The sequence below is a fragment of the Podarcis liolepis genome, assembly GCF_965112155.1.
Source record: "Podarcis liolepis genome assembly, chromosome: 11".
In the NCBI taxonomy this organism is placed as follows: domain Eukaryota; kingdom Metazoa; phylum Chordata; class Lepidosauria; order Squamata; family Lacertidae; genus Podarcis; species Podarcis liolepis.
In genome coordinates, this window is record NC_139565.1 from 56,006,876 (window position 1) to 56,026,616 (window position 19,741).

The following is a 19,741-nucleotide window of genomic DNA, read 5'->3' on the forward strand; positions in this document are numbered from 1 at the left end:
TTACTCTGAATGCACCTACCCCTGTGTAGTTTTGGGTGATGACAGGAGGTTTCATGATACAAATGTTTTCTGCAATCCAATAGAGTGGACGTGCTGGACCCCAATGGCAGGAAGAAAAGAGATGTCGCCACAGATCAGACATTCACAAAATCAAACATTCACAAAAACGTGTGGTCTTGATTGTGGGAGAGGTGGGATCTTTTACCTCTCCTTACACTGAGCTTGGGAGACATAGATGCAAGGTCTCTGGGCCAATCCTCTCTCTCCCCCCCCCCCCATTTCAAGAGGAAGAGGAAAACAGGGAATTGCCATGCTTGCCAAAGGAGTGGTGAAGAAGGATGAGCAATTGCATAATTCTCAGTGCTATACAGCAGAGTTCATATTCTGCAGTTAATTAAACCTTAGTCCTCGGGACTGAATTCTGCATTCTATTTTTGTGTGAATAAACCAGATCTCCATGCTCTAATTAAATCCCAATAGCTGAGGTTTCTCCTGAATTTTTTTGGCAAACAACTAATAAACTCTGAACAGGAGAGATGTGTGAGGAAGGTGTAGAAGCTTGTGGTGTCTTGACACTGCAACCGTTTGCAAAGATTGCACATAATCAAATGTAACTGCAGTCATGAAAACCAGAAACTTGTTTTCAGACTTATCCTCATTGATTGAGCTTTGTAATCAGTAAAATGAATACAGAGACTCTGATAATGGACTTTGCTGAGAGTGGCTAGTACATTGCGCTGTGACAAAGCATTATGCACACATTCAGCACTCTTGTAGCTGGCCTTGACACAGAAATGGGCAACCTTTCCCCCCTGTTACTCTTGAGTTTTAGAATTTATTTAAAATGTATAAAAAGAACTTCCCAACATGTATTGGAATGACCAGAAGACACCCTTGCCATACCATTCTAGTATTTTTAACACCAATTCAAAGGAAAAATCTGTCTCCCCTAGTTGCAAAATAGACGTGATAAGCTGAAATTCAGGAAAAGTAATTTTTTTAAAATTTCTGCTTAAATCTGCTGCTTGCAGTGATGCATAGGATGTTGCTTGGGAACTTGTTCACAAGGATTGGTGAATTGTAGCAAATCATGCATACATTTTCTAGGCACAACTGAATGATGAGTTATGCCTAATTAATGCTACAGTTCTATGCCCATTTACTGTGGAGTAAGACCCCTCAGAATTGCGTAGACTAAAGCATGCATAGGGCTCTTGCATATCCTCCTGGTTTCAGTTGAAGTTAAGCCTCAGCAAGTAGGTGCAAATGGGAATGTGGGTGCTCATTCTTAAAAGAAGTACTGTGGTCAGAACTGTTTAGATTAGATGAAAGATCAGGCAGTGTTCTTCCTTAAATCTTCTAATAGATTTCTTCTTTCCGTAGGTTCTAAAGGGCAGCTAAACCATTGCATAAGTTGAGCCACATCTGGGCCATGTCGTCTATATTACCGTTTACTCCACCTGTTGTGAAGAGACTGTTGGGATGGAAGAAGTCTGCCACTGGTTCAGGAGGTGCTGGTGGGGGTGAGCAGAATGGTCAGGAAGAAAAATGGTGTGAGAAAGCAGTGAAAAGTTTGGTGAAGAAGCTCAAGAAGACAGGACAACTGGATGAGCTTGAAAAAGCAATCACCACTCAAAATTGCAATACAAAATGTGTTACAATACCAAGGTAAGAACTCTATAGATCGGAAACAAATCAGTGCCAAAGCAAACAGCAATTTAAGTCTTTAAATAAAAAGTCCTTCAGCAAGGTATTTAATGGTACAAATACCTTTTTACATGGGTTTACTTTCCTTATTTTGCCTGTATTTTAAGCTAACTACATTTTCTTTCTAAGAAGTAGCTAGAATAGTTAAATTGTATTACCTAGATTTCTTGCTCTACCGACATGTGTATTCCTAGAAAGACACATTAACTGACTCTTTCCTTGGTCAACACTTCAGTTCGCTAGCCATGTGTAAATGCCATCCTAAAGTTTTATGCACTGGTCTTGTTTCAGCGGTATAAAACAACGTTTTCACGATATGAATGGGTCTTAGTTTGTCTGTTTCGGTTCCAGAATGTCTGCTTGTCCTGTGTTTGGATTTCTGGAACATCCTTCTGGTGCTCTCAGCATAAGAAAGGAAAGCTTCATGTATGGTGAAGTGGAAAGTATTCTTTGCAGCACAGGTATCCACCAGGATCGGATTCCTTCATGACTTCACACATTTTAAAGTTACGCTCACAGCAGTTGAAGGTCATAAGTATAACTAAGGTGCTAGCATTGTTAGAATGCAAAGTCCATTATAAAAGGAAGTTAAGAAAGTAGAAGAGAAGGAACTGTGTTAGCCCAGATTAAGTAAATTGGTATACAATTTTGTTTAGACAATTGTTCATCTATATATTTATCGGGTATTACTGAGGAAGAGGCACCGTTGTTGCTGCAAAGGAATTGTTTCCTCTTTTATATCACAAATTATTTATGGCTGTTAAAAAATGTAGGCAAGATTAATTCATTGATACAATGTTATTGGATAGATAAAAAGCTCTTTGGAAACATTGTTGCCCTTTTTGTTAAAAGGTTACAAATATAGAAACAAGTGGCAAGTATTCTTCATGGTTGAAGGGTAAATGTGCAGGCAATGACTGATTTATGCACTTCCAATTGACGTGTGATTGCGCATGTGCACACAGCACTGAACCTGAAAATGTTACTAAAAGAATGGAACACTTTACTCGGGCCCTACCAACACGCGTGGGGGTCTGGAACATATCCCACGCAAAACGAGGATTGCCTGTTTATCAGAAGGTGTATTCATTCCTCTTCCAGCGACCCACTCAGGATTTAAATAGCACTTGGGGGGGGGGGTTCAGTAGGCCCAGATGCTCATAAGACTGTTAAATCTGGATGCACAATATTTTGCATTTTGATGTGATCTATTACAACTGTTATTTACTGGACAAATTATTTAAATAATAATTTTAACCTTCAAAATTTTATAAATAAGTGGAGTGGATGATACTGGAGTATGGTAAAATCATGATGAGTGACATAGAAATTAACTTTAAAACATCCTAGTTTATGGAATTACACGCCATGGAATTATTTATGTTGGGCACAGGTTTGTTAGCCACTACAGGTGGTAAGCCAGAAGCATGGCTTCCTTGAAGAGACACTAGCCCAGGCATAGACAAACTCAGCCCTCCAGATGTGTGGGGACTACAACTCCCGCCATCCCTAGCTCACAGGACCAGTGGTCAGGGATGATGGGAATTGTAGTCCCAAAACACCTGGAGGGCCGAGGTTGCCTATGCCTGGGCTAGACCTATGACTATCCCTAATCAGTTCTTTTGTTCTAAATGTAGACAAGTACAATAATAACCACCAATTCTGTTTTCAAAAGACTAATATAATCCTGTAGGGTGGCATGTTCTTCGAGCTTTCATTTTTATGTGGTCTTAAGACTCCCAATTTAACATATGGGAGTGATCTTGCTTTTTTAAAATTAGAGTTGGCAAAGTCTCCAAAGTCCATGGTGTAGAAAAAAAATGGATTCAGTCCTTGGACCATATGTTTGACAGCTCTATGCTTGAGATCTCAGTCTAATTCCTTTGCAAGCAAGTAACCCAAACATCACAAAGTCAATAAAGCTGCTGGCTCATTTGCTTACTTCTATAGAGTTTCTCTGTGTCACCTTCTTCCATGTTTTGCCCTCCTGTTGACACTAGTGGATCATTTGGTAGCTGCAGTTGGAAATTTAATTAATCTTACTCTTGGTTTTCCATTTCTAAATTTAAAAGACAGATTTATGGGGCATAATTAGCAATCAGTCATATGGTTCACATCAAGCCAATTGCAGAACTTCAGTCTAACATGGAAAACAAACCAAGGGTTTCAAATGTGGTCACAAACAAGTCATATGCTGTTGCTCAGTGAAGATAAAACACAAAGTTGCTTATTTATCTCCTGAAGGTTCAAGCTATTTATTGGAAAACTGTTTCCAGAGTTCTTGTAAATTCTCGCCCCCCGTTCACTTTCAACTTAGATGGAAACTCCTATCCAGAGCCTTTGAAGAACACAAAAAAGGTTTTAAAATAACTGCATTTTAATTTAAAGGGGAAAGATCAGATAATACTGTACTGTTTTATTGTTGTTAGCCGCCCTGAGCCCGGCTTTGGCTGGGGAGGGCGGGATATTAATAAATGTATTATTATTATTATTATTATTATTATTATTATTATTATTATTATTATTATTATTATTTATTAATATAGGATGCTTCATCAACAGCTGAGATTCTGCCAAACTGTACTCTGAACTATTTTCTTGAACTGACCATCATAGAGCTTAATTAAAATAACCTTGTCTTCATAGCTGAGCCAGCTAATCTTGTTTTTTAAAAACTCTACATTATTTAGAGTTCAACAATAACAAAAAAACCTGCAATAACTACTACATAAGTTCATTACAATTGACCATCTTTAACAATAATTGAGCCAGCTAATCTTGATTTTTAATGAATTATAGATATACAAAACAAACTATACCAAGAAAATAATAAATTTATAATATATAACAGTCAAACATAGTAACTATATATATATATAGAGAGAGAGATTGTTAATCTGGATCTTAACAATATTTCACATCAGTAAGGCAGATACTTGTTATCAGCATTATATTTTAATATAAATAATTGATATCCAGAGTTGTTCAAATGAACAAAAGTTGTTAATTTAACCACTGAGGCTATATGCCACTATATGGTCTCCACTTAGTAGGTATAATTATCTTTGTTGCTGTTAGGAGGTTTCTTACTAACTCCAGATGTTCACATCTTATAACTCCTTTAAAATGCCCAAGTAAAGTATGTAAAGGGTTGGTAGTATAGAGTATCAAATCATCTTGTCTGAGCTACAGACTTCTTCCAGATATAGTGTTTGTATAACTCCATGTGTGAAGGAAAAGGAAAAGCGATGCAAGTTTCCCACATTTCCCACAGGTACTACTGACTTCACAGTTTATCTTCTTTTGAGGAGTAATGTCAGCTGTACAAAACCATGTAGAAATTTTATTTTACGTTAACACCCTGCTGCAAAAAAATTATTTTATTGTTCATCTGAAATTCCTGTATATTTGGCAATCCTGTTTTAATTTAATTTGATTTCCTTTTAATTTATGTCTGGATACGTTTTTTTCTGTTACAGTCTGGTCTAAATTTGCTTTTAGAAATGCATTAAATATTTCCAAACTCTCATCCCCATTTCTTAACAGTTTTGCTTTGGCATTTTCCACTGACCGCTCCAAATAATCAGTGCAAGAAACTGAGATATGAAAGCTATGAGCTAAATAGCACCTTAAACCTAGGTGATGAGTGCAACAATGGAACATCTAGGTGTGCCTTTTTAATAAGAAGAATACAAAGCTGAAAATGAATGAACTGCAGCTAAAATATTTTGTTCATTTTTCACATGATCCAGTCCTTCCCCTGCCCCCCCCCCCCCAATATTCTTAAGAGGGTCTGTTCTCCAGTCTTCAGAGAGTAACTGGGAGTGGGGAGGCAGAAAAAAGGTCCTTCTTTCCTTCTACTCTGCAGCTTTAATCTGAAATCTTAGGCACAGTACTGCACGCAGAGCTCAGAAACTGCTTGCGCTAATGAAATTCCCTGTTGCAAAATGTGCCTAGAACAATGGGAGTTTCGAACACTGCAAATAATAAACTTTGAATAAACTTCATAAAGCTGTTGGGGTCTTGGGTGCATTTGCACCAGAGTTGAAGGACATTTCACCTTCTCATTTGTGAATCAACTTGATTCATGCTGTGTGTGTTTGTGTGTGTAGGTATAAGTGCGGTTTCACAAAGAAATGCAAGCTGTCTCGGCCTCTAGTGACAGATTGGTAAACTGGATGCTCTCTGCTTTCTCTTGTAAGTAATTGCCTTAGATCGCCGGAAAGCACACCTTGTCCAGGAAAAGAGGTACCGTATTTTTCGCCCCATAGGACGCACTTTTTCCTCTCCAAAAATGAAGGGGAAATCTGGGTGCGTCCTATGGGGCGAATGCAGGCTTTCGCTGAAGCCTGGAGAGCGAGAGGAATTGGTGCGCACCGACCCCTCTCACTCTCCAGGCTTCAGGAAGCTATCCGCAAGTCTTGCAAGCCCGGTGAGAGTACCCATGGGCTCACAAGGCTTGCGGGCAGCAGCCTGCAGCCCCTGCGAGTGTCTGCAAGCCTCCCGCGCCCGGCAGGAGGTCCCACCGGGTGCGCGAGGCTTGGGGCGACAGCCTGTCGCCCGAAGCACGGGGAGCCCTCCGGAGGGCTCCTCCTGCTTCGGGCGAGTGTCTGCAAGCCTCCCGCGCCCGGCAGGAGGTCCCGCTGGTGCGCGAGGCTTGGGGCGACAGCATGTCGCCCGAAGCACGGGGAGCCCTCCGGAGGGCTCCCCCTGCTTCGGTCGAGTGTCTGCAAGCCTCGCGCGCCCGGCAGGAGGTCCCACCGGGTGCACGAGGCTTGGGGCGGCAGCCTGTCGCCCCGAAGCATGGGGAGCCCTCCGGAGGGCTTCCCCTGCTTCGGGCAGGTGAGCGCAAGGCTTGGGGCGGCAGCCAGGGCTGGGGGGGGGAATAATTTTTTTAAATTCATTCCCCCCCCCCAAAAAATGAGGTGCGTCCTATGGGCCGGTGCGCCTTATAGGACGAAAAATACGGTATCCTAAGATGTCCTGGCTGCTTTCCAGAGAGCCTCAGGCATGACTCACCCATGCAGACTGACAGTCATGGAAGGACATGAAGCCTTGCAATGTTAAACCAAACCATAACCAAATGTGTGGGCTTTTGGATAGGAGCTTGCACTGCACTGAACATAGTTTGTCTTAGTGCGTTGTCAGAACTTGGTCGAGGGTTAGCTGTCATGGACAAATAATGAGCCTTAAACTATGGGACAAACTATGTCACAGCGGCAAAAAGAACCACTGAAGAGCAACTTGGAGCCTCTACATTTGTGCTGAAGTGGGTTAACATAACCAGTGGATTCAATGTTGCAGCCCTAAAAGCAACTAAAATGGTGTTAAATCCTGATAGCCACGATCCTCTTTATTTAGTAAGGTGATATTAGGTACTTTATCACTTTAGGTGTATATTGTTATGTTGGTACATAAAAATACCTTGTGTCTTTTTATGAAATACCATTATCCAGGGAAAGCACCTTTAGTAACCACACAGGCTACTAGTTTGAGAAATGAGGAAGTGGATTACTGGGTCAGTAAGGCATGCAAATTGAATGAATGAATGAATGAATGAATGAAAGTGAAGGCTGAGTGCAGAGCTACTCTTGACTCTTTATCCGGCTAGTAATTTACAGCATGGTTTCTGGATAGTCACAAAAGGTGGGTCTCTCTAATTACTTCGTGGTGTTCTGTTGCCCTTCATTGTTCTTCTATGCATAATTTGTTGTACTCCTCCTTGATGCTTTATATGAGAGACATTTGGAGTAGAGATTTGACAATTCTTATCCCTAAGTAGGCTAAGTTTGTAGTACCCCCATTTGAAGTAGGTGTTCGTTAAGCAGAGCAACAACCAGTAATGGTTTAGTGTGCTGAACCACTAGAGAGCACCAGTGTGGTGTAGTGGGTAGAGTGTTGGAGTAGGATTGGGGAGACACAGGCTCAAACCGCCACTTGACCATGAAGTTCACTGTGTGAGCTTGGGCCAGTCCTTATCTCTTGACATAACTTCACAGTGTCCTTGCGATGATAACACGGAGGGAGAAAATCATAGTTTGCTCCTTCAGTCTCTTTGGAGGAAAGGTGAGATACAAATGCAGTTGGCTTTAATGCCCCTTTGGTAATGGATCTGCTTTTAGGGACTGATTAACGTTCTATTAACGTTTAAATGTGTTTGTGGGAGGGGGGGTTATTGGTTGGTTTTTGTTTTATTATGCATTTTGCATTCTCATTTTTTATTTTTATGTTGGGAACTGCCCTGTGATCTTTGGATGAAGGGCAGTATTCAAATTTAATCAATAAATAATATCGTATTTTTCACTCCATAAGACGCACCTAGTTTTTAGAGGGGGAATGCAAGAAAAAAAATACTCTTTAAAGGGAGCGCTGAGCAGAGCCTGTGTGCATCCCAGGCTCTGCTCAGCGCTCCCTTTCACAAGCCGCGTGGAGCATCACTGACAGGTTGCCCTGCTCCCTCCTCGGGGAAAAGCCCCCAAGAGCCGCACACATGCTCTGCGCAGCTCTTTAAAGGGAGCGCGGCTCTTGGGGGCTTTTCTGGGAGGTGGAGGAAGGGACAGAGCGCGGCTAAGCCAGAAGCTAGAACAGCGAGAGGGAGTGGCTTCTGGGATAGCTGCGCAGCCTGCACTCGCTCCATAAGACGCACACACATTTCCCCTTACTTTTTAGGAGGGAAAAAGTGCATCTTATAGAGCAAAAAATACAGTAATCCCCCTCGCTCATCTGGAACCATTTCTGTATTTGCCGACATTCTGAAAGTTCATATGATGAAGTAGACTTTTGTCCATTGGTGGACAGAAGGTGCCTTGTAACCTAATCTTGGACTACTGGCCAGTTTTGGCTTAGTGATGGCATCCTTACAAAGAATGCCTGGATAGCTCAGTTGGTTAGAGTGTGGTGCTGATAACCAGGGTTGCAGGTTCAATCCCCATATGACAACTAGATATTCCTGCATTGCAGGGGATTGGTCTAGATGACCCTCAGGGTCCCTTCCAACTCTACAATTCTATGAATGCTGGACTAAGTGGGCTTAGGTCTGATCGTGCAAAAGTAATTATGGCTGAACAAGAGCGTTTACTGAAGGTCACTTAACATAGATGAGTTATGTCTTAATTAATAAATCCTGAGTATGCACGCTCAGGGTTGTAAATGTAAAACACATTGGTAGACTATGAGAATTCTAATAAAGGAGACCACACAAGACTTCCAGTCTCGTTCTCGTTGTTGTGGCTCATTCTACAGTAAATGTTAGTCTTGAAATACCACGGGACCTGCTTGGGCTAAGATAGGGAGGGATGCATACACTTCTGTTCCTATCTTTTGTTTTAGGTCTGCGGTTTCCTGCGGAACACAGGTCTGGAAGCCTGTTATTGCTGCTTCAGTGTACAGCAAGGAAAAAAGATGCTTGCCTCTGCAATCCCACAGCTGCTTCACATTTGCCACACCAAGTGGAGAAAAATTGTGTGAGAAGGGTTAAGCACACATCCTGCTTGTTCTCCCCCATGCAAATCTCCCTTGGTTTTCTGGGAAGTGATGACTGAGGCTCCTAGAACAGTGAATTCTTAGTTGGACCTAAAGTAATGCTTACTACTTCCTGTTCTTCACCAGCAGGAAAGGAGGCTAGTTCTAACCAGGCAGTAGCAGCTGCCCAAACTTTATCTGGCGGTTTCCGAGAGTTGCGTTGCATATCTGAAAGGAGGCAAATGTGAAAAACTGTAGCGCACAATCTGATGCTCATCATTGCAGCTTGTCAAGTTCTGCTTAAAAACATCTTTCATCTGCACATCTTCCGTTGTGCACCTTATTATCACCTCTGTACACTCCCAAGAAACTTGCTAAGGCAACCACTGTTGAAGGATTTGCTTCGTGGCAGCTCTGTCAATGCTTCAAGAGCAGTGGATTTTAAAAGTAGTTTCCATTTACTGCAGGCTCTTGAAAACAGCTCCTTATAATTAGCATTCTCAAATTCATATGACACGCGTGGAAGGTCGTAATAGTCCTTTGATGTTTAAAGGAGTGCCCTCATTTTTGCTCTTCTTCCTCCGATGCTTAAACATTTCCCACAGTTACTGCTCTGGGAGTTAACCCATTCTGTCTAGTGACCCCAGATATATATGTAATAGACCTTCCAGCTTTGCTTTCCAAGCGTTATGGGTAGAACTGAAACATGTGTCATTCTCCATCATCAGGACCTTTGTGTGCTCATACTAGAATCTGAAGCATAGAATCGCAACCGAATTTGTGTTTCGTTTCCTGAGACATTTCCCCCAAAGTTTTATGGTAGAAAGAAACACTGCCTTTGACCGCTCAACTTTCGTCTTCCTCCCAACGCAGTGGAGTCAGGAGATTCTGGAAACCATTTGAAGCAGAGATAACTGGCTATTAAAGCCTTACTCACAAAGAGTGCACATATAGGACCCTCCCATATTAGATTACATATTTGGACCTGCCATAGTAGGGATGTACGTATAAAGAAGCTTTTCAAAATCAGCCCACTCTTGGGGAATATGTATTGTCTTTTCTAAAATAGTATTTCTGATTCAGGGTACCAGCATAAATAGCCTTATTAGAGCTTTTAGTAAATACTTACAAAACACAAATGTTTGGGCTAAGTTGTTGTTTTGGCAATGAGTTTGTATTACTTGAACTTTAAATTTTCAGTTAACCAGGTAGCGTCAGAATAGCAAAAACATATAGTGATTTCTGGCATCCGGAACTTTCGCTCAGTTTTCTTTTAACTGGGTGAGGGGCTTTCTAAAAATTTAGCGAGTCAACAGGAAGTTCTGGCCAACCTTAGCAGGTACTAATTTCCAAAACCATTCCTCTAAAACTGTGCGTGCCAAACGAAAAGCTGCTTTGGAAGCTTCTTCCAAAGGGAGAAAATGGTCTTGTGGGCTTGAGACACTTCAGAGACTGTTTTTCAGAAGTGTCCTTGTGGTCTGCGTACGAAACTTTCCCAGAAAGTTAACTTAATGAAATACAGAAAATGAATGAAATGCAGGAATAAAGCGCAACAGCCTCATTTTATTTCCAGGGGGCTTCAGTGAGGTTGGAGTCAAGCGCTATGCTTAAATATTTAATTTTCTTACATCTATATTATTCCTTTCTTTTGTCACGGAACCAGTGCATATCCAGGCACTAACTAAATCCAGAATTGCTTAGCTTCAGCAAATTGTTTTTTTCATGTGCCTTCAGCCCACACCCTGGGACTTCAAGGGTGTAGATTGGCATGTGAGCAACAGACAAAACCACACACACACACACGGGACTGTTTTGTGGGACCTCCTTGGAATCTGGCGAATTGAACATCTATAGGTCCTAGTGATAGCAGCTAAAATATTTTCTATATTTTAAAAGGTCATTTGTGGCTGCTGTCAATACTAGGGTGAGCCAATGCCATCTAGAATTCAACCATAATTTAGGAATTGAGGGGCGGCAGCTGCTGCTTGGTTTACTTGGCTGTATGAATTTTCCCTTCCCTCCTTTAACAGGTTCTTCATTGGAGTTTTAACACTTCTTTTTATTCAGTTTGTGAATGGTATATGCACAGCACCAAGAAGCACTTGGTGGGAACTTCCATGGGGGAATATGCAATCATCTGTGGCCAAGTCCTGGTTCCTCAACTATGGTTAATTGTTCTGAACCACTTGGGATATCTTTAATTTGCAATAAACGAGTGTTGATGAGGGTTATTTATATCTGTTGCACACATGCGGAAAACCTCAGATGAAACATCCATAACACTTGTGCGATTACAATTTATGAGCAGGAGCAGTTTCCAGTTGATAGATCGTTGCTGCAAAACCTTCATGGGTTGAGTACTGAGTTATTTTTTCACATGCAGTGGTGGCTGGAAGAAAAACCATGCATGGGAATTGGCTCTGTTTCCTAATTGAAGTCTCTCTAAGACATTGGGGTGTGATGGGAAGTAAGACCAGAAATGGACTTGATATTTTCAAGAAAGTTGTGTATTTTGAAGACTACAAATAACCACTTACTGGTCAGAATCGCACCAGGAATTCCAATTAGGAAAGAATTGTGGAAGTTTTTCATTCTTCTGCATTTCAGCTACAGGAGACTGACACTAGCAAACCGGGCTAGTGTTATATAGCACACATACATGTGGGCTTAGAACCTCAATACCCAAAGGACCACCTTATTTCATAAATCTCTACCTGACCTCCAACATCTACAGAGGCACTGCTCCAAGTTCTTCCTGATTCTGAAGTGTAGAAAGCTACAGAGAAGGCTTTCTCAGCAGTGCCCTCCCACCTCTCAGTTTTGGAACACACTCCTTAGAAAGGCTTGCCTGGCTTAATGTCTTTTTGGTGCTAGACAAGTCCTTTAATTCACTAAAGGTTTTTAGTGTTTTAATTGGTTATTTATTTATTTAGCAAAATTAATAGGCAGTTTGATGGTTAAAACAAACCCTCTAGTTTACAAAAAAGTCAGTTTAATATAGTGCTAGCATCTTTTATTGATATTGAGTATCTGCTGTCAAGACTGCTGTGTTACATGACAGTGAAGAGGCGTGTTAAGTCTCCTGTGTTGTGGTTCTGATGGATTTCAGTGCTGTGCCATAATTATGTTTTATGACTGTGTATCCATTTAAACTGTGTCACCCAGAGAACCCTCAGTTAAGGGGTGACTCAAATATATTCAAAGAGGTTATTTATTTATTCATTGTACTTGGAAAGTGAATTGAGGAAATCAAAAAAGGGATGTGTTGACCAGTCACTGTTGGGTAACCGCTAGAGTGAAGAAAATTCTAAGCAAATGAAGTTTATACCACTAAGCATGTAAATTGGCTTGCTTCTTTTGACTTGTGACATTTGGCCATCCAGAAATAGGGCATTATTGCCAGAGAGTAAGGTGCATAACTGAGAACTCTTCCAGGAGGTGGAAAGCAAAGTGCAGCGGCTGGTTCCTAAAGAATACAAAACGGTATAGAATAAACAGTCAGTGATATTCCATGTAGGCATTCTGTCACAGGTATAAATCAGGTTTGTTGTAATATTGTACCCATATTGATGACGTTGGTTGCTGGGACATCCATTAAATCTTTGTCTTTTGTGAAATGACTGCCATCTTCGTTTGGCAACTTAAAGGTTTTTTGAGTTAATAAATGGCATTTCTTGTACCTTAAGTTGAGCTGTTTGAACTTCTCCTGTTGGATTTCAGCCTGCATAAATGTGTACTTTGCAACAGCATAACATTGGACGTATCCTTTTTCTTATATGGCACTGAAGAAAATGGGAGAGGATTGTCATAAGGCCTTTCCACTACACAGAAAAAAAAAGCCTGCACACTCAAGCTAGTAATAGATCTACATCGCTCTTGTGGTTCCTGATTGCTGTGTTAACAACTTGTGGAAATCTACCATCATACTGACATGGCTTAGTCTGTGACTTTTCATATGCTTGCAAATATACTCCCTAAAGATAGAAGATACTACTGTGTACTGCCACGTTGAGGAGGTTTTGCCTGTTTTAAGGTATATTCAAAGTATGCTGTTTGCTTAAACCCAGCGAACTTGTTCACCTTTTTGGAAACATCATTTTACCTTGAATCACATGTTCCATTTTATTGGCCTTCTTCATATAGAATATACAGCGTTCGAGGCTTAAGAAAAGCTGCATCTTCTATGTGAAAGGAAGCTTTCTGTACATTCCCCCCATGTCTTTACATCATGGTAGTTTGAATAACCATGCTTCCATATTCACATCAACTTTTTTGTTTTTGTTTTTTTTCAATTTTATACACAGCACTTGCTCTGAAATTTGGGGACTGAGTACACCAAACACGATAGATCAGTGGGATACCACAGGCCTATACAGCTTCTCTGAACAAACCAGGTGAATATTCTGCCCTGTGTCTCATTATAGAGATCTTGTGGGAGGGTTGGCTTTCAAGGGTCTTGTCTAGTGGAAATGCTTCCTAGTCAGCAAAGCATTTTTTTAAAAAAAACCTGATTTTGCCTTAAGTGTTCTCAGCTGATGTTTTAACCAATGAAATTCTAATTTTGGAAAAGAAAAAAACCTCTCTCCACATCAGTGCCGTTCTGAAAAGGGGAAAACTTGGGGTGGGGTGGGGGCTGCAACCATATGGTCTGTATTTGTTTAATAAGAATTGGGGGCAAGTGTGTGTGTGTTTAAAACAGATTGCACACTGGGGTGTTTTTTTTGGCGGGGCGTGGGGTTAGCTGATCAGGTATGTGCATTCAGAGACTTACGGAAGGTGTGGGACACAACTTGGGGAGTGAGCAGCTTGTTTAGGTTTTTGATGGTTTTTTTTCCATGTCACCCTTACTCGCATTGTGTACTGAGGTTTGTCTTTCCCATCCCATGAGTCATAAACCATCTGCATTTGTGTAGGCCTAGGCAGTCTATCTTAAAACTAGCAAACCTTTTCAACTGGTAGCAGCAAGGGGTCCGAGGAACCGACCGTGAAACCATAAGCAAGCCCAGTGTATGCCGAACGCAAGCTTCAGGTTGGGAAGTGATGTGGATTGCTTGGAGATCTGACTGCTGTAACCTTACGCGCAATCTTGTATGACAGAGATGTGCTTAAAGCAAGGAGCAGCGTCAACTAAAGTGTAGCATAGTATTCATGGTGAGCAGGCTTAGGTGTAATGTACTGTTTGCTTAGATGTGCAGTCATTGTCACCAGCACACCCTGTCCCCCAAGGACTCCTTGATTTCAAGTGCCAATAATAGTAGTGTATGCTTTAACGATAACACTACCTCTTACTTGAGAACATCATAAATGTCTTTTGTTGGCTCTCTGGTTTAAAGGGGTGGTGGCAATGAGAGGTGCTGTATATGCCTAATGATACGGAATATCTTGGCTTATATGTGCTTCCTGAGAACTTCCCTAAATGTTCTGGAATACTTTTCCTCCCTTTAGGTCTCTTGATGGCCGCCTGCAAGTATCCCACCGTAAAGGATTGCCACATGTTATTTACTGCCGTTTGTGGCGCTGGCCTGACCTTCACAGTCACCATGAACTTAAGGCAATTGAAAACTGTGAATATGCTTTTAATCTTAAAAAGGACGAAGTATGCGTAAACCCTTACCATTACCAGAGAGTGGAGACTCCAGGTAGGAAGATGGCAAGCTGCTCTTGGCGTATCGGTGTCTGCTGCCCTGGCTTCTTTTGCTAAGAATCTTACTAACAATGTGTGCAAAGCTGAAGTGAAAGGAGTCCATGTTATTGTTTTGGAATTCCAAGAGCTTGAGTGAGAGCTAATCCAAAATTTAATCGGACAATGGTGCTTAAATGTTGAAAGGCATTGTTGTTGTATTGAATGCATGTGTTTGGCGCCTCCCAGGATAGTTTGGAATTGCAAAATGTTAACAAGAATGCTTGCAGCTAGGGCAGCAGAGCGTCTCTTTCAAAACTATTTGTTCTCAGTTGCAGAGACTCGAAGCAAATCACAGTAGTTTTTAACATAAGTTCAATAAATGCACATACAGCTTAAAGGCTCCCCCCCCCTTTTTTAGTCGTAGCCACTAAGCTGACTTGTACGCTCAGCCTTTTTTTTGTATCTGGGGAGTGGACTCCATAGGTGAGCAGCTACTAGCTGGAGTGCGTCTCCCTTGTGGCTTCCGCCAGTAAAAGTTCAAGCATCAGTAGCAAAAAGAGGTGCATGCATTTAATTTTTTTACTGGCATTTGTACAGGGAGCTTAGAATGTTGCGTCTCCACTCCTGCTTTATCTTCACAACCCAGCCGTATGCTGGGAAATAATGTCTGGCTCAAGGCAGCCCTGTGACCTTTGTTGCTCAGTTGGGATTTGCACCCTGGTTGTCCTAGTTGGATTTATGTTCTGTAACAGAATGTTGGACAAAGCTGAGAAAACCAGGGTTCAGGTGTTGACTGTAAAACTCAGTGGTTGGCCTTTGGCCATCCTCTGTCTTCCAGCCTTAAACCTGCTTCACAAAGTGGTTATGACTAAAAACAGGGAACGCCATGATATCCAAAACTCCATGGAGGAAGGGGAAATAAATGCGACTGTCCATCTTAAACTTTTCTGCTTGAGAAAGCACCTAGGGAACGGAGAGCCAAGAGACGAAGGCTGAGCCAAAGACCCTTCGTATATCTGTTGTGGGTAGGGTTGCATTCTCTCTGAAAGGTCAGGTTCATAGTTTGGGGGGTGGCTTCACATTCGTTGTTGGCTAATAGTGTCTTTTATCAACTTAGGGTCGCAGCTAGCAATAAGCCTATCTAGATACAGTGCAGCTTAAATCCAGTCTGGAAAGCTGGAGTCTCCTCTGTCTTGGGCTACATTTTGAAGATTGGAAGCTTCAGCTGGTGCAGAATGCAGTGGCTTGGAGGTTACCCTCAAGGAGCTTCCTGAATGAATAGGGTAGTTGAACCCAGGTCTTTTTTTATTTAAGGAAATGGCTTTTTGCAGGCCTTTCCCACCTGGCCTGGAACGATGGGGCCCTGATTGACTCCAGCTACAAAAGCTGAGGCTGCTGAACAGCCTTTGGGTGGGGGTATTGCTTGCTGGCGGGTGAGCCGGGTTGTTTCTCTTTTTGATACTAATTTTTTGTACCCTTATTTTAGAGCTTACCACAATTTATGTCAAAAGTGTTTAATTGGGTTGTGATTTTTTTTAAATGTTTATTGTTTATGACTGCTTTTGTTATCTTTGTAATTATGTTTTTTCATGTTGTAAACCACCTTGAGCATGGTTTTAACTATGTTTTGTTTTCAAAAGTTGCTCATAAAATTTATTAAATAAAATGAATTAAAAAATCAATACATCCTGCTTGATTCCAGGTGAGATAGCACTTGGCATGTTGTCCATACTGGATACTTGTGACTTCTCTCCTACCTTATATTTATCTTGTCTTTTTTTTCTTAGAACAAAACTGATCATTATAACTGATTGAAAATGATATTACCTAACATACTGAGGCTGCAATCCTGTGCATGCTTAGCTTTCAGAAAGACCTATTTACCCAAGTCAGTAGCTGTGCAATTCTGTGGTTGTCTGTTGAAGTAAGTCCCAAAATGGGGGTTATTTCCAAGTAAACATCCATAGAACTGCACTGTTAGTCCCACAGATAGGATTGATGCAACTTAGTGTCTGCACTAATCTAGCAAAGCTATAGGAAATCTAGGCAGTCTCTTAACATTTTTTGGGAATTTGTTTCTCCTCTCCCAGTTCTGCCTCCTGTCCTCGTACCACGACATACAGAGATTCTGACTGAACTTCCACAAATTGATGACTATACTCATTCCATTCCCGAAAACACTAACTTTCCAGCAGGAATTGAACCACAGAGCAATTACATACCAGGTATTTATGTGAAAGCAAATGGTGCGACGAGTGGCCTCTTGCCACCTGAAGGACTAATTTCAAGTATAGCAACCAAAGAAAAAGCAAATAATGCAGGGAGGAGGGTAGGGCACCCCAGGATTTGAGTTTCTTTCCAGCGGCTGTGCTGGTGGTAGCTTCTCTGACCCTTTAGAAGCCTGTTCAGCTTTCAAAAAGAATCTTTATCAGGATTGATAACCTGCCCAACTCACAATTCAGTTTGGTATCAATGGATTGTTGGGAATGGTCTTGACATTTGATCATCTGCTGACATCCTGGATTTGGGATAAGAGGCACAGTCCACTCGGGCTTCTAGTAGATTTTAATGTGTAGGCAGTAAACGTGCACTAAATCCTTCTTCCTTGTTCTGTTCCTCAAAGCCTAATTCAAGGTGGCTTTATATGTTCCAATCTGTATAGGCTGAGTCCAGGATATCTTTGAGAGTACTTCTTACATAGAAGCCCTCTTGTCCTTTAAGATATGCAGATTGACCCCTGCTTGCTCTCTTGGCTATGGGATGTCAGAGAGCTCTGGCCCAGCATTGTCTGCCTAGAGACACATCGGAATCCTCTTCCTGAAGATTTGTAAACCAAAGAAGTGTTGCATCTTCTTTTTCCAGGGTTTAATCCATTTAACTTCCTATGTGCCTCTAGCCGTGTTTAGCCACAATTTGTTCCCCTACATCAGGGGTCAGCAAACTTTTTCTGCAGGGGGCCGGTCCACTGTCCCTCAGACCTTGTTGGGGGCCGGACTATATTTTGGAAAAAAAATAATGAACGAATTCCTATGCCCCACAAATAACCCAGAGATGCATTTTAAATAAAAGGACACATTCTACTCATGTAAAAACACGCTGATTCCTGGACCGTCTGCGGGCTGGATTTAGAAGGCGATTGGGCTGGATCTGGCCCCTGGGCCTTAGTTTGCCTACCCATGCCCTACATTGATTTGACTTTGTGATTGTTCTGTTCTCTTACATTTTACGTATAAGCCACCTGCAGTTTTGTGGCAGGCAGATAGGATCTACACTATGGAAACAGATCCCGTATGTGTATGAATACACATTGATTCATTTTTCTTAACATCTTTTTTTTTTAAGCTATGTAGGTTGCCATATACCTTATTTTTTGTCCTATAGGACGCACTTTCCCCCCTCCAAGAATGAAGGGGAAATGTGTGTGCGTCCTATGGGGCGAAAGCAGGCTTTTGCTGAAGCCTGGAGAGCGAGAGGGGTCGGTGCACACCTGACCCCTCTCGCTCTCCAGGCAGCTCTCTGCAAGCCGTGGGAGAGCTGCGCGACTTCGCGCAGCTCTCCCACGGCTTGCGGAGAGCTGCCTGCACCCCGAACCCTTGGGCGCGCTGAGCTCAGTGCCCCCAGGCTTCGAGCTTCGCGCGGCTCTCTGCAAGCCGTGGGAGAGCTGTGCAAAGTCACACAGCTCTCCCACCTCTTGCAGAGAGCTGCCTGCACCCAGAAGCCTGGGGGGCGCTGAGCTCAGCGCCCCCAGGCTTCGAGCTTCGCGAGGCTTTCCCACGACTTGCGGATAGCAGCCTGTTCTGGGTACTGGGGTCGGGGGAAGCTTGGGCTTCCCCCGCCCCGCACCTGGGGGGGAAATAATTTTTTTCTTTAACCCCCCCCCAAAAAAACCCTAGGTGCGCCCTATGTGGCAAAAAATACGGTACTTCATGTTCTACAGTACGTGTTCCCCAAGGGAGGAGGGAAGATGAGAGGTGTTTTTGTTTTCTCCCTGGAAGACTAGAGCCCATTGGCATGTCAGTTGGTATTTGGCTTGCTTCGGACTGGTTATAATCTAGCCCCATTTGTGGTGCACACTGCGTGGCCTCTTTTTCAATCAACTCTGCTAGAAATCCATCCATCCACAGTGTAGAGGGGCATGTAGTGTAGAGAGCAGGGTAAAAGGCAGGTGGCTGGTGGGTTTTGTTCCTCTTTACTCACATAACATAGACAGTGACATAATGAGATCCCCTGCAATTTATAAAATAAAGGCTGTGTGCAAATTCTGCAAATTTCGAAAGCTTTAATGTGTTCAGGTTGTACATGACACCGAGAGAACCCTTTCATTTAATGGCTCATTGATTGTACTTTTGGTAGAAACACCACCGCCCGGCTATATCAGTGAAGATGGAGAAACCAGTGACCAGCAGTTGAACCAAAGCATGGATACAGGTAACGGTCTTGATTCTTACTGAAGACTTCAAATATGTAAGGGGGCTTAGCAAACCTCCCTTTGTACTGATGAAGATTTATTAAAACATTTCTGTGCCCCCCTTTCCACAGTTCAAGGTGGCTTACATTAACAAAATGAAATCTAATTGTGTCTCAACATGGGGTTCAGCCTTAATTCAGGCTGACTCCGGGTTCACCCCTTGGAATATGACTCCACTTCCAATTGTATCAGCTGATAGGTACATTTTGCACTAGCTGCAGCTTCCAAGTTGCCTTCATGGGTTGTCTTGAGTTGTGCCCCTTGTAGTAGTTAATTGAGGTTACGAAAGCATGGATCCGTGTCTCAAGATCCCTTTACCCCTAAAGGTGTGACGTTTTTGCAGTAAATGTGGTTGGTAAAGGAGGTTTACCACACCGCACTGCCTTTTTTCAGCCTCAAGGTATGCTTGAAGGCAAGAAGTGGGAATAATGTAACATGTGCAGGCTACCTTTGTCTCCCTCCTTACTATAGAACCAGTAGCT

At 42.3% G+C, this 19,741-nt stretch overlaps 1 protein-coding gene across 5 annotated transcripts in view; it reads left to right on the top strand.

Annotated features, from left to right (window-relative positions):
* The window catches only part of SMAD2 (SMAD family member 2), a 39,970-nt gene that overhangs the window by 11,667 nt on the left and 8,562 nt on the right, over positions 1-19,741 (top strand). For 4 of the 5 annotated variants that reach the window (XM_083466123.1, XM_083466125.1, XM_083466124.1 and 1 more), the window contains 5 exons: positions 1,384-1,668; positions 13,473-13,562; positions 14,614-14,807; positions 16,882-17,016; positions 19,145-19,219. In XM_083466123.1, the coding sequence (XP_083322249.1) occupies positions 1,433-1,668; positions 13,473-13,562; positions 14,614-14,807; positions 16,882-17,016; positions 19,145-19,219 (730 nt within the window). In that variant the 5' untranslated portion in view covers positions 1,384-1,432. The remainder of the gene's footprint in view (positions 1-1,383; positions 1,669-13,472; positions 13,563-14,613; positions 14,808-16,881; positions 17,017-19,144; positions 19,220-19,741) is intronic. The other variant, XM_083466127.1, reaches the window with a different exon arrangement.